General features: G+C 48.2%; 1 protein-coding gene across 1 annotated transcript; it reads right to left on the bottom strand.

Moving 5' to 3' along the window:
• Window positions 1-307: 307 nt before the first annotated feature.
• On the bottom strand, window positions 308-4,427 carry LOC135886690 (mast cell protease 3-like). Its single transcript, XM_065414480.1, has 5 exons — window positions 4,205-4,427; window positions 2,409-2,556; window positions 1,556-1,691; window positions 1,122-1,379; window positions 308-760 (listed from the first exon to the last, which is right to left on the bottom strand). Exons 1-5 carry the CDS (start codon window positions 4,266-4,268, stop codon window positions 617-619), a joined length of 750 nt encoding a protein of 249 aa, XP_065270552.1. The 5' UTR covers window positions 4,269-4,427; the 3' UTR covers window positions 308-616.
• Between the last annotated feature and the right edge of the window lie 15,623 nt (window positions 4,428-20,050).

Genomic DNA, 20,050 nt, shown 5'->3' with positions numbered 1-20,050 from the left:
TTGCTGGCTACGAAGCAGCGAGCGAAATGCAGCAGGCCGAGCAGCAGGGAGGGCAGGGGTGGTGGGAAAGAGGCGATCAGTAGCCTTCGCTGAGTTCCCTTCCCACTGGCCTTGCTGACCATGGGGACAGGTGTGTTTGGAATGGGTGGTGCCTCCGCCTCCCCCCTCCCCCCCCTGGGGGGGAATTAACACGTGGGAAAGGCCCAGTGAGGACAGGGCAAACTGCAGTTTTAACACGACTTTGCAGGTCAGATAACAACAAACAGTCACTCAAGAGGCTGACAGGAGGGGAGAGCTACAAACTGTCGGGTCTTCCCCAAGATTTGGCTCATGTCCGTCACCCCGGGGGAAATAAAGCAGCTGTTTCCCTAGCAAGGAGGCAGGATTTCCAAGGGAGCCGACGGACGCTGGCCTTGAACCTGACTCCTAACTCCCCTGGACTCCCTGCCTTGATGCTCATGGGTTGGGCGCAGCCTGAATTGCGCGATGGCTGGGGTTGGGGTGGGGGCTCAGCCTGGGTGCGCTCAGCCCCTCTGCGAAGCAGCCCCTACATCTGGGCCTCTCCAAAGGACAGAAGCGGCGCAGCTCCGGCCTGTGCAGCGATTTCTGGCGCGGCTCAGGGCTGCAGCCTCCTCATTGTTGCCCGTATCCAGGGGATGAAGGTGGAGAGTCTTGTGTACACCCCAGGAGGTATGTAGGTCCCCCAGGAGACGATGCCCTGGGCTGTTTTCCCACACACCAGGGGGCCCCCGGAGTCGCCCTGTGAAATGAAACAAGCCACAGATAGAGAACAGTTCAGTGAGTCATTTCCCACTCATGCACAGCTCAGTGACACCCCCCCCACCCCGTGCAGCTGGTCTCAGTGTCCACCCTGATGTCCCCCCAGTCTCTGCTTGCCCCCCCCCACGGCCCAGCTGGTCTCAGCGCCCCACCCTTTCCCCTATCCAGCTGGTCTCTGCCTCCCTCCGAGAGAAGACCAGTTAGTTTCCCATTCACTTCTAGAGCACCTAGCACAGCGGGGCCTGATCCCCAATAGCCCCTCGTAGGCCCGACTGCAACATCAACAGCCTCATTAATAATAACGATTTATCAAGGGAGTTTGGCGCCAGGAACAGATTTACCATTGCAGAGTCTTTGCCCTTCTCTGGGTCCCCCACACACATCATTGTGGAGGCGTTATAGTGACGATACATACACTTGTCATCCTTCAGCACCTCCACATCCACCTCCTGGAGTGTGGTGGCCAGGGTTAAATTATTCTGTGCTACAGTCCTGCCCCAACCGGCGACGCTGCATTTCCTCCCTGGCTTTACTTTCTTCTTGGTGTGGGGCAGGTTGATGGTTTTCACCCATCTATTCAGCTTCGCTCTCTTTGCCAGCTGAGAGACAAGACCGATGAAGATCAACATGAGGGTCACACTCAAGGACACACACACACCCCGTCCCCAACAAAAACCCATGACCATGGGGTCACTGGAGGCAGGGTGATGGGATGGGCGTGGTACCTGAAGCAGTCTGAGGTCACAGGGGGGAGGTAATGGGATGGGGGCAGTACCTTCAGCAACATGATATCATTATTGTGGGGCTCCTTGCCATAATCCAGGTGCAGGTATTGGTGACCCACAAGGATCACTTGTTGGCTCTCTTCGTGTTCTCTAATGTTATGGGCTCCCAGCTTGACAGTGATCTTGCTGTAAAACCAAGGAGCAATATGTGGGGCGTTAGGGCAGGAGCGTACGTGAGGAGGGGGATGGGCACATGAGGGTCTGACTCATGAACAGTGACATGGAGGAGACAAGGCAGCCTGGGGTCTCCGGCCGAGATCTCAGTCTCTGCTTCTGTACAGCTTGCCAGCTCCGATCTGGTCCCGGGACTGGGGATTGGCTGGCTGGGTGGTGGGGGGCGGAATGGCACAAGGGGCCCTTCCCCTCTAGGGGTTGCTGGTTGCAGCATAAAAACCTGCCCAGTGGTGTGGGGGTCCCAGCCTCTGTCTCCACCAACCCCTTGTGCTGTTCCCATGAGCTGCTTCACTCCTCGTTGTTCTCCCGTCCCCTGGGTCTCAGCTCCCATCGAACCAGTGACCCCTCCCCGGCATGATCCGCACAGGAGTCTATGCCTAGGTCCCCCCAGCCCAGAGCCCTGCAGAGATGTCCTGGGGCTGTGAGCCCCTCCCTTCCTTGATCTGGGCAATGGGACAGACCCAGCGTTGGATCTGGACCATGGTTTGCAGAGGCCCCTACAGACACGCCGATGCCCCCTGAGCAGATCACACCCCTGGGCTCTGCTCTCCCAGCCTGCCCTACTAACTGCTCCTTCCCTGCAACCTATGACAGCACCAGAGCTCCCAGCTCCCCCATCACCAGCCAAAGCCCGACCTGCCCCAACATCCCCAGCACAGAGGCGCTTACTCTCCCTTGCAGTGAGCGGCCGTCAGCACGAAGTTCTCCGACACCAGGAACCCTCCACATAACAAGCTATTGTTTCCGCGCTGTATATCCAGATAGGCCATGTAGGGCCTGGAATGGGGCTGGGCTTCCTGTCCCCCGATGATCTCACCTATGGGAAGACCAGGTTCATACAAAGAGCCCCATCATGTCCTTGGGCAGGGCTGGGAGCGAGCTCCCCATCCCAAAGGGGAGTCCCCCCAACCTCAACCCACCCCCTGTGATGCTCTCCTTGGGGATCCCTGTGCCTGGAATCCTGCCCCATCCTCAGCACTCCCCCAAGCTGGACACCCCATGGGGCCGGAGGGTAAATCTAAAGCTCTGACCTGCCTGGGTGGATAATCGGTACCAAATGCACCAGGAGGGGGGCCGTAATTGCGCTACCTGGAGTTAACAGCTTTGGGGGGGCAACGTCATCCCAGAGTAGGCTAGGCAGCCCCCAGAAGGGCACTGACAGGTCCCTTGTGGATGCTTCTCCTTCTCCATTAACCCACAGTGACCAACCAAGACTGACCAACTCCAGTGGAAAACTGTGGTTTTTACTAAGGGTATTTTTTTCTCAGAAAGCCTTTTCTCTTCTTGAACATGTCTGATTTTTTCTTGTGAATCTGATTCTTTCCCCCTGGGTTTTGGTAATTTTTAGGTGGAAGGTTTCAGGTTTTGCTCGCTGTAAAAGAAAGAGTTTTGAGTTTTTTCCCATGGAAAAATGAAAAACCTTTTGTGATCCGCTCCAAACAAGTCTCCACCCAAGTGGGTGGATGAGTTGGAAAATGCCACTTTCAACAAATTGCTGTTACAGTAGAGCCTCAAAGTTACCAACACCAGAGTTAGGAACTGATCTGTGACCCACATATCTCATTTGAAACTGGATGTGTGCAATCAGGCAACAGTAAAGACAAAAAAAGGAAGAAGAAGAAGCAAGTACAGCACAGTGCTTTGTTAAACATAAACTACTACAAAAATAAAGGGAACATTTTAAAAAAAAGATTTGGCAAGATAAGGAAACTGTCTCTGTGCTTGTTTCATTTCAATTAAGATGGGTAAAAGCAGCATTTTTCTTCTGCATAGTAAAGTTTCAAAGCTGTATTAAGCCCATGTTCAGTTTTAAACTTTTGAAAGAACCAAAATGTTTTGTTCAGAGTTAGGAACACTTCAGAGTTAGGAACAACCTCCACTCCCGAGGTGATCGTAAGTCTGAGGTTCTACTGTATTTGCATTAGGGTGGCACCTAGACCGAGATGTGCCAGGTGTAGCACAGACCCCGACCAAGATCAGGGACCCCATTGTGCCAGGCCTTGCACTGACCCACAATCTCTGCCCCAAAGAGTGTCCAGTTCAAACAGACACAGGAAGAAACATTCTTCGTATTGTACAGATGGGGAAACTGAGGCCCAGGGAGACTGTTCCTAAGTGCTTTGGGTGCCCAGTTCCCATCAGCATTCCATGAAAATCCCAGTTCCAGGGACTGGCCCAATATCCGCACAGGAAGCCTGGGCAGAGCTGGGAAATGGTCCCATATTTCTTGGGTCCCAGCCCTGTGCCTTAGGCCGGTGACCAACCTCCCTGTCTGGGGCTTGGCTTGACAGTGGGATCCCAAAAGAGCCTGAGGGGCCCCAGCCACACTCAGGAGAGGCTTCAGGTTTCCTATAGCCCCCTTGGCCCAAGCAGGATCCGGGGGAGACCCTCACTGATGCCCACAGCTCCTGTTGCCAGGTGAGGGCCCCACTCCCCACAGGCTCCACTTCCTTCTCCACACTCACCAGCCTGAGTCCCAGGGGGCAGGAGAGAGGCCACGGGAAGCAGGATCAGCATGAAGAGCTGCATCGTCAGAGCCCTCCACGGACAGGCACGGAGCCTCTGCCTTAGCCCTGGGGGTTATATGGACCAGGCAGGGGTCTGGGAGGGCCTGGCCTGGGAACCACAGAGGCACGTACACTCCTGCCCAGAAACATCCACCCCAGATGGGCCAGGAGCAGAGACGCCCACTGGGGAAGCCTCCAGCCACAGCTGTGCCCATATCAGGGTGGGGGGTTTCCTCCCTGCTCTGGTATCCACCCAGCCTGGCTGCGGATGTGGTTAACCCTGCCCCCTTCCTACTACAAGTGTAAAAAACACCCCTGGGCTTCTCTGCACTGAGATACCCAGACCCACAGATTTCAAGTCCTGGAGGGACCATGGTGAGCTCCCAGCCTGACCCCCTGGGCACCCCAGAGTCAGAACCCACCCAGCGACTCCTGATTCCACCATGGCCCCAGGTCCCCTGGCTCCCTGGTCAAAGTTTGCACCTTAACACATCGCTGTTATTTTCAATGGGGTGGCACGTAGACCGAGATCAGGGCTCTCCATTGTGCTGGGTGCTGCTCAGACCCACAATCCCTGGCCCCAAAGAGTGTCCAGCTCAAAGAGACACAGGCAGAAACATTCTTCTTATTGCACAGATGGGGAAACTGAAGCACAGGGAGATTGTTCCTAAACCTGTTTAAGGGGATTGGGTGCTCAGTTCCCATCAGCACTCCATGAAAATCCCAGCCCCGGGGACTGGCCCATGAAATCCACAGGGAGCCTGGACTGAGCTAGGAACTGGTCCCAGATTTCGTGGGTCCCAGCCCTGTGCCTTAGCCCTGTGGCCAGCCTCCCTGTCTGAGGCATGGATTGGCAGAGGGGTCCCACAGGAGCATGTGGGAACTGGGCCACCCAACTGCTCGGGCTGCTTTGAGAGCCCCAGCGTCACTCACTCCCTGTCAGTGGAGGTGCCGTCCCCCTGGGGGATTCACATACACAGAGAAGGGAGGATCAGTGGTCTAGCATCCTCCATCCCACCTCCCGCAGGGTCCAGTCCTGAATTCCCCAGCCAACCCCTCAATGGCCTTGGAGTCCATTTGGTGACCCGTACTATAGCTACATGCAGGATCCAGATAGCAGGTGGGTCCAGCACTGGCAGGATGGGGCAATGGGTCTAGAAACTAATGGTGTTGTTCTAAATGGATCTAGAATGGATGGACATGGGTGTGGATCAATCTAGACTGGAATTGTTTGATCAAGATGAATCCTGAATTGACCTAAATGGATTCAGCAACATATTTGTGCATCTGCTTTGCTCAAGCAGGGACCTCTAATAGTTCGTGAATGGCTCTAGATAGGCAATGGTGGGTCTGCATGGGGATGTGTGGATCCTATCCCCCATCTGTCAGACATGCTAAGTCCATGAGCAGCATCCCAAGCAAAGTAGTGGAATTGCAGAGATGGGACTCCATCAGTAGAGATGCTAAGAGAGAGCCATATAATTGATACAAATCAATATGGTTCCATGGAAAACAGGCCTTGCTAAATGAAGACGATGTCGTTCTTTAACAACATTACAAGGCTGGTTGATAGAGGTGACCATGCTGAGGGAAGAGATAGATTTGGACTCCTGGAAGACATTTGCCGAAGTGCCACATGACTTTCTCATTGAGACACTGTAACATCAACCTGTTTTAATCCAGGTGAAATGGATTAAAAACTGGTTCGCCAACTGCGTGCAAAATGCAATGCTGAATGGGGAATGAAAGGGGGTTTCTAGGGGATCCCACCGGGACCTGTTCTTGGTTCGGGGATCTAGAGCAGTTCATGCTTTTAGTTCTGGCAGGCCCCCCAGTTCAATCCCTGGTGTATCAGCCATCACAGTCCAGCTCCTATTGCCACATTGCCAGTACTTCTGTTACTGTCTGCTCGGCCATCTCACCACTTCTCACCCCTCTTCTCTCTCGCACGTGGAGAACAGCTGTCCCTCCAAGCAAAGCCCCAGCCCCTGCCTTTGCTAGGCGCGCCCTGGGAAGTCAATGGAGCCACGTTTTTTGGTATCTTCTCCAGCATTCTCACATGCCTGTGTGTTGGAAGCTATGGCTGTGGGTTCCCCAGATGGCTAAAATGGCTTCCTTGCATTAATCTATGAGAGCAGAGGCCCCACCTGGAACAAGGTTTACCCCAACCCCCAACAAGAGCAATGGCCCATCTCCTCCCTAGGCGCTGGACCCCTGCTTTCAAATGAATGGAGATGGGGTGACCACATCTCCCAGGCACCCCTGACAGTCTCAGCCTTAAGACAATCACCCCCCCCATCCCATAGTTCACCAGTGCGAACCCCTGAGGACAGCACTGGGAGATCAAGGGAAGAATAGATCGCCTGAGGTTGACAGGCCCCTGTCACCATCAATGATGGGCAAAGATCATGCTTTAGAAGACTACAAGGCACCAGCGGTGCAACATCTCGAGCCCAGCACAACTAGCCCTTGTGTTCCCAATATTTGGTGCCTCAGTTGCTGGAAACCATTCCCCTCTGGGGGGGACGGGGCAGGCTTCGATCTGGCCCAAGGGCAGGGGGCTGGCTGGCTCAGAGATGGGGAGCTGGGACATGAGGTCTTTCCTCTCAAGGGCACCTCGGTCCTGCTGTCACTGTTCCTTTTTGCCCTACCCCAGATCTTCCTTACATGGGCTGTGGCTAACACTGATTGCTAACGGTGCCGGGTGAGACAACACGCCCCGATCCCCTGTGATAGTCTGTACCTTTATCTTCAACCCTTTACAGGACGGTGATACATTTCATACAAAATATGCCTTGTGAGGTATCATTTGAAAAGTCTCTCACCACATGTTCCTGCAATCTTACAGGGTGAATTGCCTTCAGTCAGGATCCTTTCCCCAGTCCAATGCTGCTTCCTTTGTTCTTTCGGTGTTGTGAGTGCCGTGGGTAGAAGGAAAGGGATAGATCATTTGGGGGCATCTGCTCCACCTTCTTGTAGCTCTTTCTCTTCTTTGAGAATTATCTCCAGCTGACGTTTAGGAGACATAAAGTCTGTATGGAAAGGAACTCCAAGCTGTTTCATTGTCAAGATGTAGATTTTTTGCCCATACCCTCTTTCCTGCCCAAGAATGGCCAAGTAAGCAGGTGATGGTCCATTTGCTTTTGTTGACACCTGGCTGAAACATCAGTGAGCCTTTTGTCTCTGTGGAGCTGGTTTGTGACTGCTCCCCAGACTTGTAGCATGTCGTAGTAACACCATACAGTAGAATCTTATAACTTCATATGCCACATATATTTTACCAGGACAATAATGATCAGTCATTTATGAAATTTTGAATGATACCAGACAAGGCATACTTTGTACACAATTTATCACAGTCCCATAAGAGGGGTGAACATAGGGGTACAGACTGTCACAGGCCCCTAGATACAACCAACTGAGTCCCCATCCCTAAGACTCCCCCACTCATCCCAAAGCCCCAGGTGGCCCTGATCCCAGCTGTACTAACCAGCCTGAGCCCAGTGGGGCAGGAGAAAAGCTGTGGGAAGCAAGAGCAAGATCTGTACCTGCATGTTCAGAGTCAATGCAGGGTGGGGTGGCAGGAAACCTCAGGGTCACCCACACATTCATCCGAATGCAGAGCTCAGGAGTCTCAGTTTCCAACCACAGCCCCACACAGGCTGTGAGGAAGGACAGGCCGTGCTACAGCCTGGCAGCTGGGGATCCTCCAAAGCTGGGTGGAAACTGCCCAGCTGCGTCCCTGCACAGCTGCATGCAGATGACCCTGGTGGGGACATGTTTGGCAGGATCCAGGGCTGCTCTGGATGGAGGCTCACATCAGTGCTGCTGTGCACATCTGGACCTCTTATCATCTGGCCCCATCCTCATTCAGCTCCCTGCCCATATATCTGTGCTGGGGGTGACACTGATTGACCTCAGTGGTGGGGAACACGGCCCTTTGATCTTTCTCACAATGGCCCAGCCATGAACAGGGTGGTGGTGGGCAGACCAGCCATCAGCCTCGATCACAGCAACAGAGGCAGGAGGGCTTCTTGATGGGCATTTCTACACTACAATTTTAAATCAACCTAAGTTAGGTCAATTTACAGCCATAGTAGTTATTGCAGTGGCTGATGTCAGCACTACCTTCCAGAGCCCGGGAGAGAGAGCCCTGGAGTCCTGGTTCCCAGCCCCCCTCCAACCTGTATACCCCACTACCCTCCAACCTGTGGAGAGAACCCAAGATTCCTGGCTCCCAGCCCCCTGTGACCCAGAGGCCCCATTTGGTGTCAACCAGGGAAGTATTCACTGTCCTTCACAAGCCACTTCGGTCTGAGACTTCACAAACTCACTACACCTAAGGCCTGGTCCACACTAACCCCCACTTCGGACTAAGGTACGCAAATTCAGCTACGTTAATAACGTAGCTGAATTCGAAGTACCTTAGTCCGAACTTACCGCGGGTCCAGACGCTGCAGGCAGGCTCCCCTGTCGATGCCGCGTACTCCTCTCGCTGAGCTGGAGTACCGGTGTCGACGGCAAGCACTTCCGGGATCGATCCAGGATCGATTTATCGCGTCTAGACAAGACGCAATAAATCAATCCCAGAAGATCGATCGCTTACATCCGGACCAGGAAGTAAGTATAGACGTACCCTAAGACACCGTTTCCCTGTATAAAAGAGAGGAAGTGACATATTCCCTTGGCCTCTCTCCCCCTGCCCTCCCATCTCAACACCTTGAATCATGTCAGAAAAACAAAGGCTTTGAGCAGGGGAAATTTGGTCCCAGGTTCAAAAGAGTCCAGTCTCTGTATTGAGGAACTGTAACCTGATTGTACCATCTGTCAGGGTGAGAAACACTGTGATTCAAATCCTGCTTAGACTAAAAGTTTAGGGTATAGAAGGCATATGTACCTTTTATTTTCTTGTGGTAACTATCTCTGACCTTTATGCGCCCCACTTATAATCACTTCAAATCTATCTTTCTGTAGTTAATCAATCTGCCTTGTATTTTACCAAATACAGTGTGTTTTGGTTGAAGTGCTTGGGAAATCTCAGCTCAGTTTACAAAGGCTAGTGTGTGTCCTCTCCACATGAAAATATCCATTTTGGTTGCAAAGTTAACTGGCAAGTCTCTGAATCTATTCAATGAAATGCCAAATCAGTATGCTTAAATTACTCTAAATGTAAAAAATAAATTCGAATGATTTCTGATTACCCTTGACACATATAGAGTGAAATTTAGGAATCTTAAGAGGGGCACTGGTATGAGTACTGGGGAATATGTACACATGGGGAAAGATATGATGGGAAAAGGAGCAAGGGGAAAAGGGTCTGGAAGCTTTGAAGAAATGTTGGATCTTGTTGCTCAGGAGCATTTCCCAAGCATATGCAAAGATGATGTGAAACAGTGTCTAGAGACAAACATGTGAAAACTGTGGTTGAGGTGGCATCTCTAGCTGATGCCTTTGAGTGGACCCAGGCATCTATTGAGAGTAAACCACAGAAAGAAGGGTTTAAACCTGGTGGGAAGCAGGGTTCCCATTTCACCCCTGGGAAAAAGGAGGATGGCTGGGAGGCTGGGCACTCACCTCCCCCAAACTATTCCTCTAATCCCCATCCCAAATCTCCTGTGAAAACAGAAGAGCCCAGAAGGTACTATCACTGTAATTCCTCTGATCACCTGAGGAATAAATGCCCTGTGCTGGGAGGAAGCAGGCAGCAAATAGGTTATGCTAATTCTTCTGTCCTCAACGCAGAAACCTCACAGGCAATTGAGACTTATCATATTGATTTTGTGGGATTAGCCTCTGCGAAACCAGGTATAGAGCACATAAATGTTGGTGAGATTAATGGCAAGGAATATGTTGGATGGAAGGACACTGGTGTCGAAATTTATGTGATTAAGCAGAGTGTAACTCAGGAAGGTGGCATATTGCCAGGACAAATGGCAGAGCTTTTATTAATAGGAGGTTAAGCAATTCTTGTGCCTTTAGCCAAAATGCACATAGAAACTGATGGTTTAGAAAGTGTATTAACAGTGGGAATAGTAGACCATATTCTTGTTGACATGTTTATCAGGAATGATTTTTTCTACATAGTTCAGATTGTTAAGGTGTTTACCCGCAGCAAGAAGGAGTATTATGCTTGGACCCCTGAGGGAAAGGATAAAGTCACAGGAGCTGCTGAGGGAAAGTCTCGTTGATTCCTCTACAGGAGGGAAAGCGGAATGCTCCCAGGTGTGGGGGAGGTTGAGACCGACACCTGCACTGCAACTGAAGGCAACACCTCTGCAGGAAGGAAACAGGGTGGGGTGCCTGTCAGTGACAGAACTGTCCAGGTTGTTAGCTGCCAGCACATTGCGCCTAAACAAGAGATAGATCCCATGCTAGAGAGCATAGAGAGATGTATCCTAGAGGGGTCCTAGAGGAAGAAACTGGGGAAGGAATAGTGGGAGTACATGAATATCTCCACACTGATCACTTGGGAGAGGATGCCCAGGACAGAATGGCTGAGTCAGCATCTGTACCCCCAGACACTCAGCCTGTGACTCAGGTTGTGAGAGAGAACTGTGTAGCTGATCTCTCGGAGGGGAGCAGTCACACAGCTGACCTCTTGGGGATAGAGACAGGGGTGACAGAGGGTACCCAATCCAGGTCCCAGTTTTTCACAACACTGTTCCTGATATGCTTGTGGAAAGTAACTGTGTCTTTTTAAGACAGGATACAAATCCTACTGAAGGAATGGTTGTCTGTGAGAATGCAATGACCCAGCTGGCAGAGGGGAGGAGAGCTTTCCCTAGGCTGGTAAAACACAGAAAGCAGCTATGGGAAAGATGCTGGGAAAAGATGCATTGACCAAAGAGTAGACACGCTTAGCCCAGAGAGCACATATCACAACCCTCTAGGCAAAGAGGTCGGGAAAGTTCCCAGTGTTGGGAGTGGAGATCCCAGGGTAACCCCAAGAGGGGAGGAGGATCTTTTGCATGTGCATAACCCTGGGTTTGGGATACAGATCCACAGAGGGCTAGCCAACATTCAGAATCCTGCTACATCCTTACCTCAGCAGTCCCTGGAGTACCAAAGCCCCAAAGATACCATTGCATTGAGGACCCACACTGAAGGGGTCACTGAAGGGAACACTGAAGAGAAAGAAAAACCAATGATTGAGCACATGCTTAAGTTCATAGATAAGTTGTAAGACACAATGGGTACTGAAGAAACCAGACTGTCTAAACAGAAGGCTCAGTATGACAAAAATACTTGTAAACGCCAACCTGTGATAAGGGCTTTGGTGTTACTGTTCAATCTCATGATAAAAAGTTTAATTCTAATGGTAAACCTTATGACAAAGAATTTGGTATTGACGGTAAATTCTATAAAAAGATGAAACATGCATGTTTTTGGGGGAAAGATTTGGGACATGCTAAGACTGGTAAAATTAGAACACACCCAGTGTTAAGAAGCCCTATGGTAATGCTGCTTCTCAGCTAATACCCGTAAATGGGCTTGAAGCTTGTCACAGCAGAGAAACCATAATAAACCTGGTCTACTGTGTGGAAAGGGAAATTGAGGCACACCACTGTGACGGTGCCCCCCATAAAGCTTTATGGAAATATGCTATCATAGGTTTCACCCCCACTCTGAACTTTAGGGTACAGATGTGGGGACCTGCATGAGAACCCCTAAGCTTAATGACCAGCTTATATTAGTATGCTGCCACCACCAAATCGTTTTAAACAACCGTTTATGAGTCATTTGGAAACTCTGTCTTCCCCCAAAATATCCCCCTCCCAATAACCCTTCCCTGGGTAGCCTTGAGAGACTTCTCCACCAATTTCCTGATGAACACCAATCCAAACCCCTTGGATCTTAAAATAAGGAAAAATCAATCAGGTTTTAAAGAAAAGACTTATAATTAAAGAAAAAGGGTGAAAGGAATACCTCTGTGAGATTAGCATACAAGCTACTCTCACAGACAACAGATTCAAAACACAGATGATTTCCCTCTGGGCAAAATTTTTAGTGACACAAAGAAACCCAATTTAATTCTCCCTCTATGCAAATAGAAATCACAAAAGGAAATAAACATAAGCTAATTTATTCCATCTCTAATACTCACTACCCTGGTTGATTCCTGGATCTTTTCACTCCAGCACAGAACTTAATGAAGAGCACAAAGGAAAATCTTCCCTCCTTCCTCTTAAAAAATCTTCTTCCCCCATTGGTTCCTCTGGTCAGGTGTCAGCTAGGCTAGGTGAACTTCTTAACCCTTACAGATAAAAGAGGCATTAACCCTTAACTGTCTGTTTATGACATATGCTTATGAATGTATATATATGACATAACTGGAATATGTTTTATGCTACATATGCCATGTAACATATCTCTGTAGAGGTTATGATCTACTGAATCTATTAATCCTATTTGTATGCATGTATCATTTTAGTATTCAAAGTTATGAATATTGGCTGTATACTTGTCTGATTCTAAGTAGGTTTTAGTGAAGCAGTTGGTCAGCTTCCTGGGAAAAGACTATTATCAGTAAGTGCCCAATCAAGAAGCCCTTAAGCCAACAATGAACTTGGAGATGCCAATCCACATCTGAGCTTTCCCAGGAATGTGGCTTGGCTGGTAAGGAACTCAGTCATGTATGTACATGTGACTTGCCCAGGTGACTCCAAAACTCCATCTTGGAGCTGGACTTTGCATAGGAGAGAGGAGGGGGTCTCCACCCACAAGAGAAAGTCTATTTAAACCCCTGGCAGACCCCTCCATTTTGTCTTCAGCCGGCTAAAGAGAGAGCCTCTCCACCCCCAAGGATACCTGAAAGAAACTGGAACAAAGGACAGTAACTACAGGGGGTGTGAGTGATTGCTGGACCCAGAGTAGAAGGAGACTAGTCTGTAAAAGGAAACTTACTGGGTGAGGATTTTATCTGTATTCAGTTTTTATTACTGGACTAGACTTAGACTTGTGTGTTTTATTGTATTGTGCTTGGTAATTCACTTTGTTCTGTCTGTTACTACTTGGTACCACTTAAATCTACTTTCTGTATTTAATAAAATCACTTTTTACTTATTAATTAACCCAGAGTATGTGTTAATACCGGGGGGCCGGGGGGAACAGCTCTGCATATCTCTCTATCAGTGTTATAGAGGGTAAACAATTTATGAGTTTACCCTGTATATGCTTTATACAGGGTAAAACGGATTTATTTGGGGTTTTGACCCCATTGGGATTTGGGCATCTGAGTGTTAAAAACAGGAACACTTCTGTAAGTTGCTTTCCATTAATCCTGCAGCTGTTAAAGGACGTGGTTCAGACCTGGGTCTGGGTTTGCAGCAGGCTAGCGGGTCTGGCTCAAACCAGGCAGGGCACTGAAGTCCTAAGCTGACAGAGCAGGAAATCAGGAGCAGAAGTCGTTTTGGCACATCAGGTGGCAGCCCCAAGGGGTTTCTGTGATCCAACCCATCACAGTGGCGTAGTTGAGCAGGCTCTGTGCACAGCTGATTGCTTTGAAATACTGGTAGTTATTTTAAGTGATTTTTAAGTGTGGTGTCTGGAGAACAGATGAAGTGGTTACTGGTTTGTTATTTTCTGTTTGCTTATTTCGGGTAAGGGAAGCAGGGACAGAAAATGAAGCAAAATAAGTAAGAGTGAAGATCAGAACACGCTAGAACTGCACAGGTTGCAAATTAGCCAGAAAGGCTGAACACTGGGAGCTGTGAAAGTCTCTGTTAACTAAGTACACTGGTCTACAATTTTTGAGAAGTCGTCTGCTTCAGAGATAAAATGTGCTATTTATTATGTATTTTGATGTGCTGAATTCAAATATGACAATTAAAACAACTGATTGGCTACTGTTTCTAAGATATTTAAGTTTTTACATTTTATGTCTATGTATATTGTGTAGATAGTAGAGTTTTAATCATAAATTGTAAACCTAGGTCTTTTCATGTGCTTATGGTTGCTTTACATGATAATATTTCACCTGTCCTGTTTATGTAACACTTTAAAAATCAGCAAAAGGGTTATATAAATAAAATTTATTATGAAACAAAAGGCATAAAACTATTATGTACATAGTTTAGTCCTATTCAGTGTCTACTCGGCGCTTCTTGGTTTGTCTCTTGTATTCATTAAATGGAGCATCTCTTGTCACTGTCCAGCAATAGTCTGCAAGCATTGATGGGCTCCATTTGCCCTGATAGCGTTTCTCCATTGTTGCAATGTCCTGGTGAAATCGCTCGCCGTGCTCGTCGCTCGCTGCTCCGGAGTTCGGTGGAAAAAAATCTAGATGAGAGTGCAAAAAATGTATCTTTAGTGACATGTTGCAACCAAGGCTTTTGTATGCCTTGAGGAGGTTTTCCACCAACAACCTGTAGTTGTCTGCCTTGTTGTTTCTGAGAAAATTTATTGCCACTAACTGGAAGGCTTTCCATGCCGTCTTTTCCTTGCCACGCAGTGCATGGTCAAATGCATCATCTCGAAGAAGTTCACGAATCTGAGGACCAACAAAGACACCTTCCTTTATCTTAGCTTCACTTAACCTTGGAAATTTTCCACGGAGGTACTTGAAAGCTGCTTGTGTTTTGTCAATGGCTTTGACAAAGTTCTTCATCAGACCCAGCTTGATGTGTAAGGGTGGTAACAAAATCTTCCTTGATTCAACAAGTGGTGGATGCTGAACACTTTTCCTCCCAGGCTCCAATGACTGTCGGAGTGGCCAATCTTTCTTGATGTAGTGGGAATCTCTTGCACGACTATCCCATTCGCAGAGAAAACAGCAGTACTTTGTGTATCCAGTCTGCAGACCAAGCAAGAGAGCAACAACCTTCAAATCGCCACAAAGCTGCCACTGATGTTGGTCATAGTTTATGCACCTCAAAAGTTGTTTCATGTTGTCATAGGTTTCCTTCATATGGACTGCATGACCAACTGGAATTGATGGCAAAACATTGCCATTATGCAGTGAAACAGCTTTAAGATTCATCTTTGATGAATCAATGAACAGTCTCCACTCATCTGGATCGTGAACGATGTTGAGGGCTGCCATCACTCCATCTATGTTGTTGCAGGCTACAAGATCACCTTCCATGAAGAAGAATGGGACAAGATCCTTTTGACGGTCACGGAACATGGAAACCCTAACATCACCTGCCAGGAGATTCCACTGCTGTAGTCTGGAGCCCAACAGCTCTGCCTTACTCTTGGGTAGTTCCAAATCCCTGACAAGGTCATTCAGTTCACCTTGTGTTATGAGGTGTGGTTCAGAGGAGGAGGAGGGGAGAAAATGTGGGTCCTGTGACATTGATGGTTCAGGACCAGAAGTTTCATCCTCTTCCTCTTCCTCGTCTTCAAGTGAGAGTGATTCTGGTGATTCAGGAACCGGCAGTCCTTCTCCATGGGGTACTGGGCGTATAGCTGATGGAATGTTTGGATAATGCACAGTCCACTTTTTCTTCTTTGACACACCTTTCCCAACTGGAAGCACCATGCAAAAGTAACAATTGCTGGTATGATCTGTTGGCTCTCTCCAAATCATTGGCACCGCAAAAGGCATAGATTTCCTTTTCCTGTTCAACCACTGGCGAAGATTTGTTGCACAAGTGTTGCAGCATATGTGTGGGGCCCACCTCTTGTCCTGATCTCCAATTTTGCAGCCAAAATAAAGGTGATAGGCTTTCTTAACCATAGTGGTTTTACTGCGCTTTTGTGATGCAAAAGTCACTTCACCACAAACATAGCAGAAGTTATCTGCACTGTTCACACAAGTACGAGGCATCTCTGCTCACTTTGGCTAAACAGAAATGTGTCCCTTTGCAAAATCAAACACTGACAAATAAGAGAGCATGACACTGTATGATTTCTAGAGCTGATATAGTGCAATTTGTTCAGCAGAGTGATGTAAGCTTCGTTATGATTGCATCATCCATGACTTCTAGGAATAACATGATGCAATTCATATCATGTATGACGCAATACCAGCTTCAGATTGCATCATTCATTGTTTTGCCTAAAAAGCAAGTACTGTCCAAACCCAATCATAGATTTATTCATAGATCCAGTCAAAGATGTATTTTAGTCATTTCTGGTTTAAATTGAGATCCCTTTCCTTTATAACTCACTTATCCTCTGCCATTCCCAAGTCAAGGGTCGTATATACTGACCCAATATCATATCTTGAAAACTAGAGCCAATCAACAATTTTAAGCATCATTTTCGTTCTCGGTGACCCAGAATTAGTAAAGTTTGACTACATTTATTTCAGAAGCATTTTGGCTGTAGAGCAGTGGTATCAGAGGGGTAGCCGTGTTAGTCTGAATCTGTAAAAAGCAACATAGGGTCCTGTGGCACCTTTAAGACTAACAGAAGTATTGGGAGCATAAGCTTTCGTGGGTAAGAACCTCACTTCTTCAGATGCTGAGGTTCTTACCCACGAAAGCTTATGCTCCCAATACTTCTGTTAGTCTTAAAGGTGCCACAGGACCCTCTGTTTCTGTTAACTAAGAATCCCCTGAGCTGAGTGCATCCCAGTTTCAGTGAACTGCAGAGGCGGCGTGGCCCAGAACAAGAAAGCAGGAAAATGACTACCAGTGAAGCACCTAATAAACTAGAGCTGGCTAGACTGGAAGCAAAAGACAAAGAAAATGAACATAAGAGACGGATGGAATTAATACAATTAGAAATTAATACAGAAAAAGCCAGGGAGGAGGCTGCCCACAAGAGGGCTATGGAGGCCCAGATTGAGGCCCAGAAGCATGAACTGGCTGTTATGGGGTTGAAGAGACAAAACCCTTCAGCTGCTGGCTCCAATTGCCCAAAAATCCACAAATGGGAGCGACTATGTCCACAGGATGATGAATCCAGCGATATTGCCGAATATTTCATCACCTTTGAGAGATTGTGCACCCTCCATGCGATCCCTGAAGATCAAAAGTTGACCATATTGATAGCAAAATTGACTCGCAGAGCTCTGCACATATTCAGTAAGATGCCTATTGATGATGCTCCAAACTATGGTAAATTTAAGGAACTGGTTTTGAAACAGTTTCAGGTTACACCTGAAACCTACAGGGTTAAATTCAGGAGTCTTAAGAGGGGATCTGGATTGAGTAATGTGGCTTACGCCAATTAAATGAGAGATTTGGTAGATAAGTGGGTGAGGGGAAAAAGCATTACAAGCTTTGAAGGAATGTGTGATTTGGTTATTCAGGAACAATTCCTGAATATGTGCAGTGATGATGTAAAACAGTATTTGTGGGACAAAAAGGTGGTGGCAGTGGGTGAATTAGCTAGGTTTGCAGACTCTTATGAGCAAGCACAAGTTGCAATGAAACATAAACCACTGGCAGAGGGGTACAGGGTTGGGGGAAAGCAGAATCACCGTTTTACCCCTAAGTAAAAGGAGGCTGGGCATTCACCTCCCCATTCCCCTGTTACTTGTCCCAAATCTCCTGTACAAGCAGAGGAGCCCAAGAGGTGCTATCATTGTAAGTCCACTGAGCACCTGAGGAATAAGTGTCCTTTGCTGAATGGAAACAGGCAGCAAGTAACACATGAAGCTGCTACTTCTGAGAGCCAGGCTGCAGCCTCTTTCCTCAAAAGATTTGTAAAGCTTGCTTCTACACAACCAAGCAGTGAGCATATGCATACTGTTAAACTGAATGGTAAATTACTTGTTGGATTAAGAGATACCAGGGCTGTGATTTCCATGGTCAGGAGGGACCTGATCCAGGAGAAGGATTTGTTGCCTGGTAAAATGGCAGAATTAGAACTGGTGGGAGGTTACAAAGTCCTTGCACCTTTAGCTAAAGTACACACGCAAACTAGTCATTTGCAGGCTGAACTGACTGTTGCAATGGTGGCACACAATTTTGCACCGTTTCTACTGGGGAATGATTTCTTTAATGTGGCAGAATCTGTCCCAGGGTTGGTTAGCAATGAGAAGGAATCTTGTGCTAAAAGCCCCAGTGACGGGGGGGGAGGGCAGGTTGAAGTCACATGGACTGCTGGGGGAATAGGAGGGTGTCTCTTAGCTTCCTCTGTAGCAGTAGAGAATGCATCTTTGGGAGCAGGGATGGTTGTAGCCAGTTCCTGTAGCCCGGGGGCTCCAGGCCAGTCCCAGAGGGAGGGGCTGGACGAAGCCAGCTCCTGTCTCGTAATCATATCCCCGGGGGAGGGGGATGTTCCACCTTGTAACAAGGGGAACACCCCAGCTGCTGACTGCCAGGAAGTTGCAGGGCAGCAGGGGACAGGGCCTGCCCTGGGGCGCACAGAGGTATGTGTCCCGAAGGTGGAGGTTGGGGTCCTGGTGACTGCTGCAGTGGGAACAGATCCCAAGGACTCTGTAGCTGGAGGCAAGCCCAACCTGAGTGAAAAGGGGGGAGGTTGTGCTGACAGTGAAGGGTCTGTCATAGCTAGTAGTTGTGAGCCCACAGCTGGAGCAGGGTCACTTTCCCTTTTGGGGGACACAGGAGTGTCTGACCCAGAGGGAAGCCCAGATGGAAGGTGAGGGGGGACCGGAGAGTCCGCCCACCTTTTGTAGGGAGGCTCTTTCCCAGGAGGAGGGTGAAAAGTCTGCATTTAAAATGCCAGACCCCTCTCCTATTGATCAGGTTTTAAGGGAAAAACTGGGGGTCAGATCTCCTGGAAGGGGCTGCCCCCCAGATAACCTTTTGGAAACAGAAAGTGGGGTGTCTAAGGGGGTCTTACTGATCCAAAGTACTCCATTGAAAGATGTTCCTGCTATGCTTTTAGGTGATAAAACTGTCTCTTCAAGTCAGGAGGAAGAAAAACTTTGCCTTAATTCACAAGGGAGTGGGGTCCAGCCCAGAGAAATTCCAGAGAGAGTGGCCGAGGGCAGGCATGGTTGCAGTGCACCCTTTCCTTGCCAAAGCCTCAAACACATGCCTGAATTAAAAGCCTTTACCAAAGAGGCAGGAGAATTTGCATCAGAGTGCCTATCAGGGGGCACAAAGAAATGGGAAAATGCAGTAGACACTAAACAAGCTAAATCGTGTGAACAAAGCCTGTCCACCATAGATTTGCTGTTAATCTTTTCTCTTTTGGTAATTCATCTATGGGTGGTTAAAACAAAGGAATTAATAGTAGTGGCAAACCCTTTAAAGATGTGGGACATACCTGATTTGTGGAAGAAACTGTTGAACATGCTAGGGATGGTGACAAGACAGCCCCACAAGCATGTTACTTTTCAGCTTATACCTGTAAACATACTGGAAGCTTGGCACAGCAGCAAAAGCATAACAGACCCTTGCTGCTGTGTAGAAGGGGAAACTGAGGCACACCACCTCATGGCATTGGTGGCTAAATGCCAGGATGCCTACACTTTAACAGATATTGCTGTCTGCATTCTGTTAGCAATACTACACCCCAACTTGTTTTCAGGCATCCGGGGACCAAGAACCCCAAAACTGGCCAGAACACTTATGAATGACATCATATGGTTTAAAGTTACTGAAAAGGAGTGTGACCAAAAACAAACAGGGATTTTATATGTACTGCCTCCGCCATGGACAGTGTCCAAGTCTTTGGCAGTAAGTTCAAGAGGAGGGTGTGACGGTGCCCCCCATAAGGCTTTATAGAAATATGCTTATGAATGTGCATATATATGACATAACTGGAATATGTTTTATGCTACATATGCCATGTAACATATCTCTGTAGAGGTTATGATCTACTGAATCTATTAATCCTATTTGTATGCATGTATCATTTTTGTATTCGAAATTATGAATATTGGCTGTATACTTGTCTGATTCTAAGTAGGCTGTAGTGAAGCAGTTGGTCAGCTTCCTG

The sequence above is a fragment of the Emys orbicularis genome, chromosome 12 (assembly GCF_028017835.1).
Source record: "Emys orbicularis isolate rEmyOrb1 chromosome 12, rEmyOrb1.hap1, whole genome shotgun sequence".
Classification (NCBI taxonomy): Eukaryota; Metazoa; Chordata; order Testudines; family Emydidae; genus Emys; species Emys orbicularis.
This window is presented reverse-complemented; position numbering and strand designations above follow the sequence as displayed.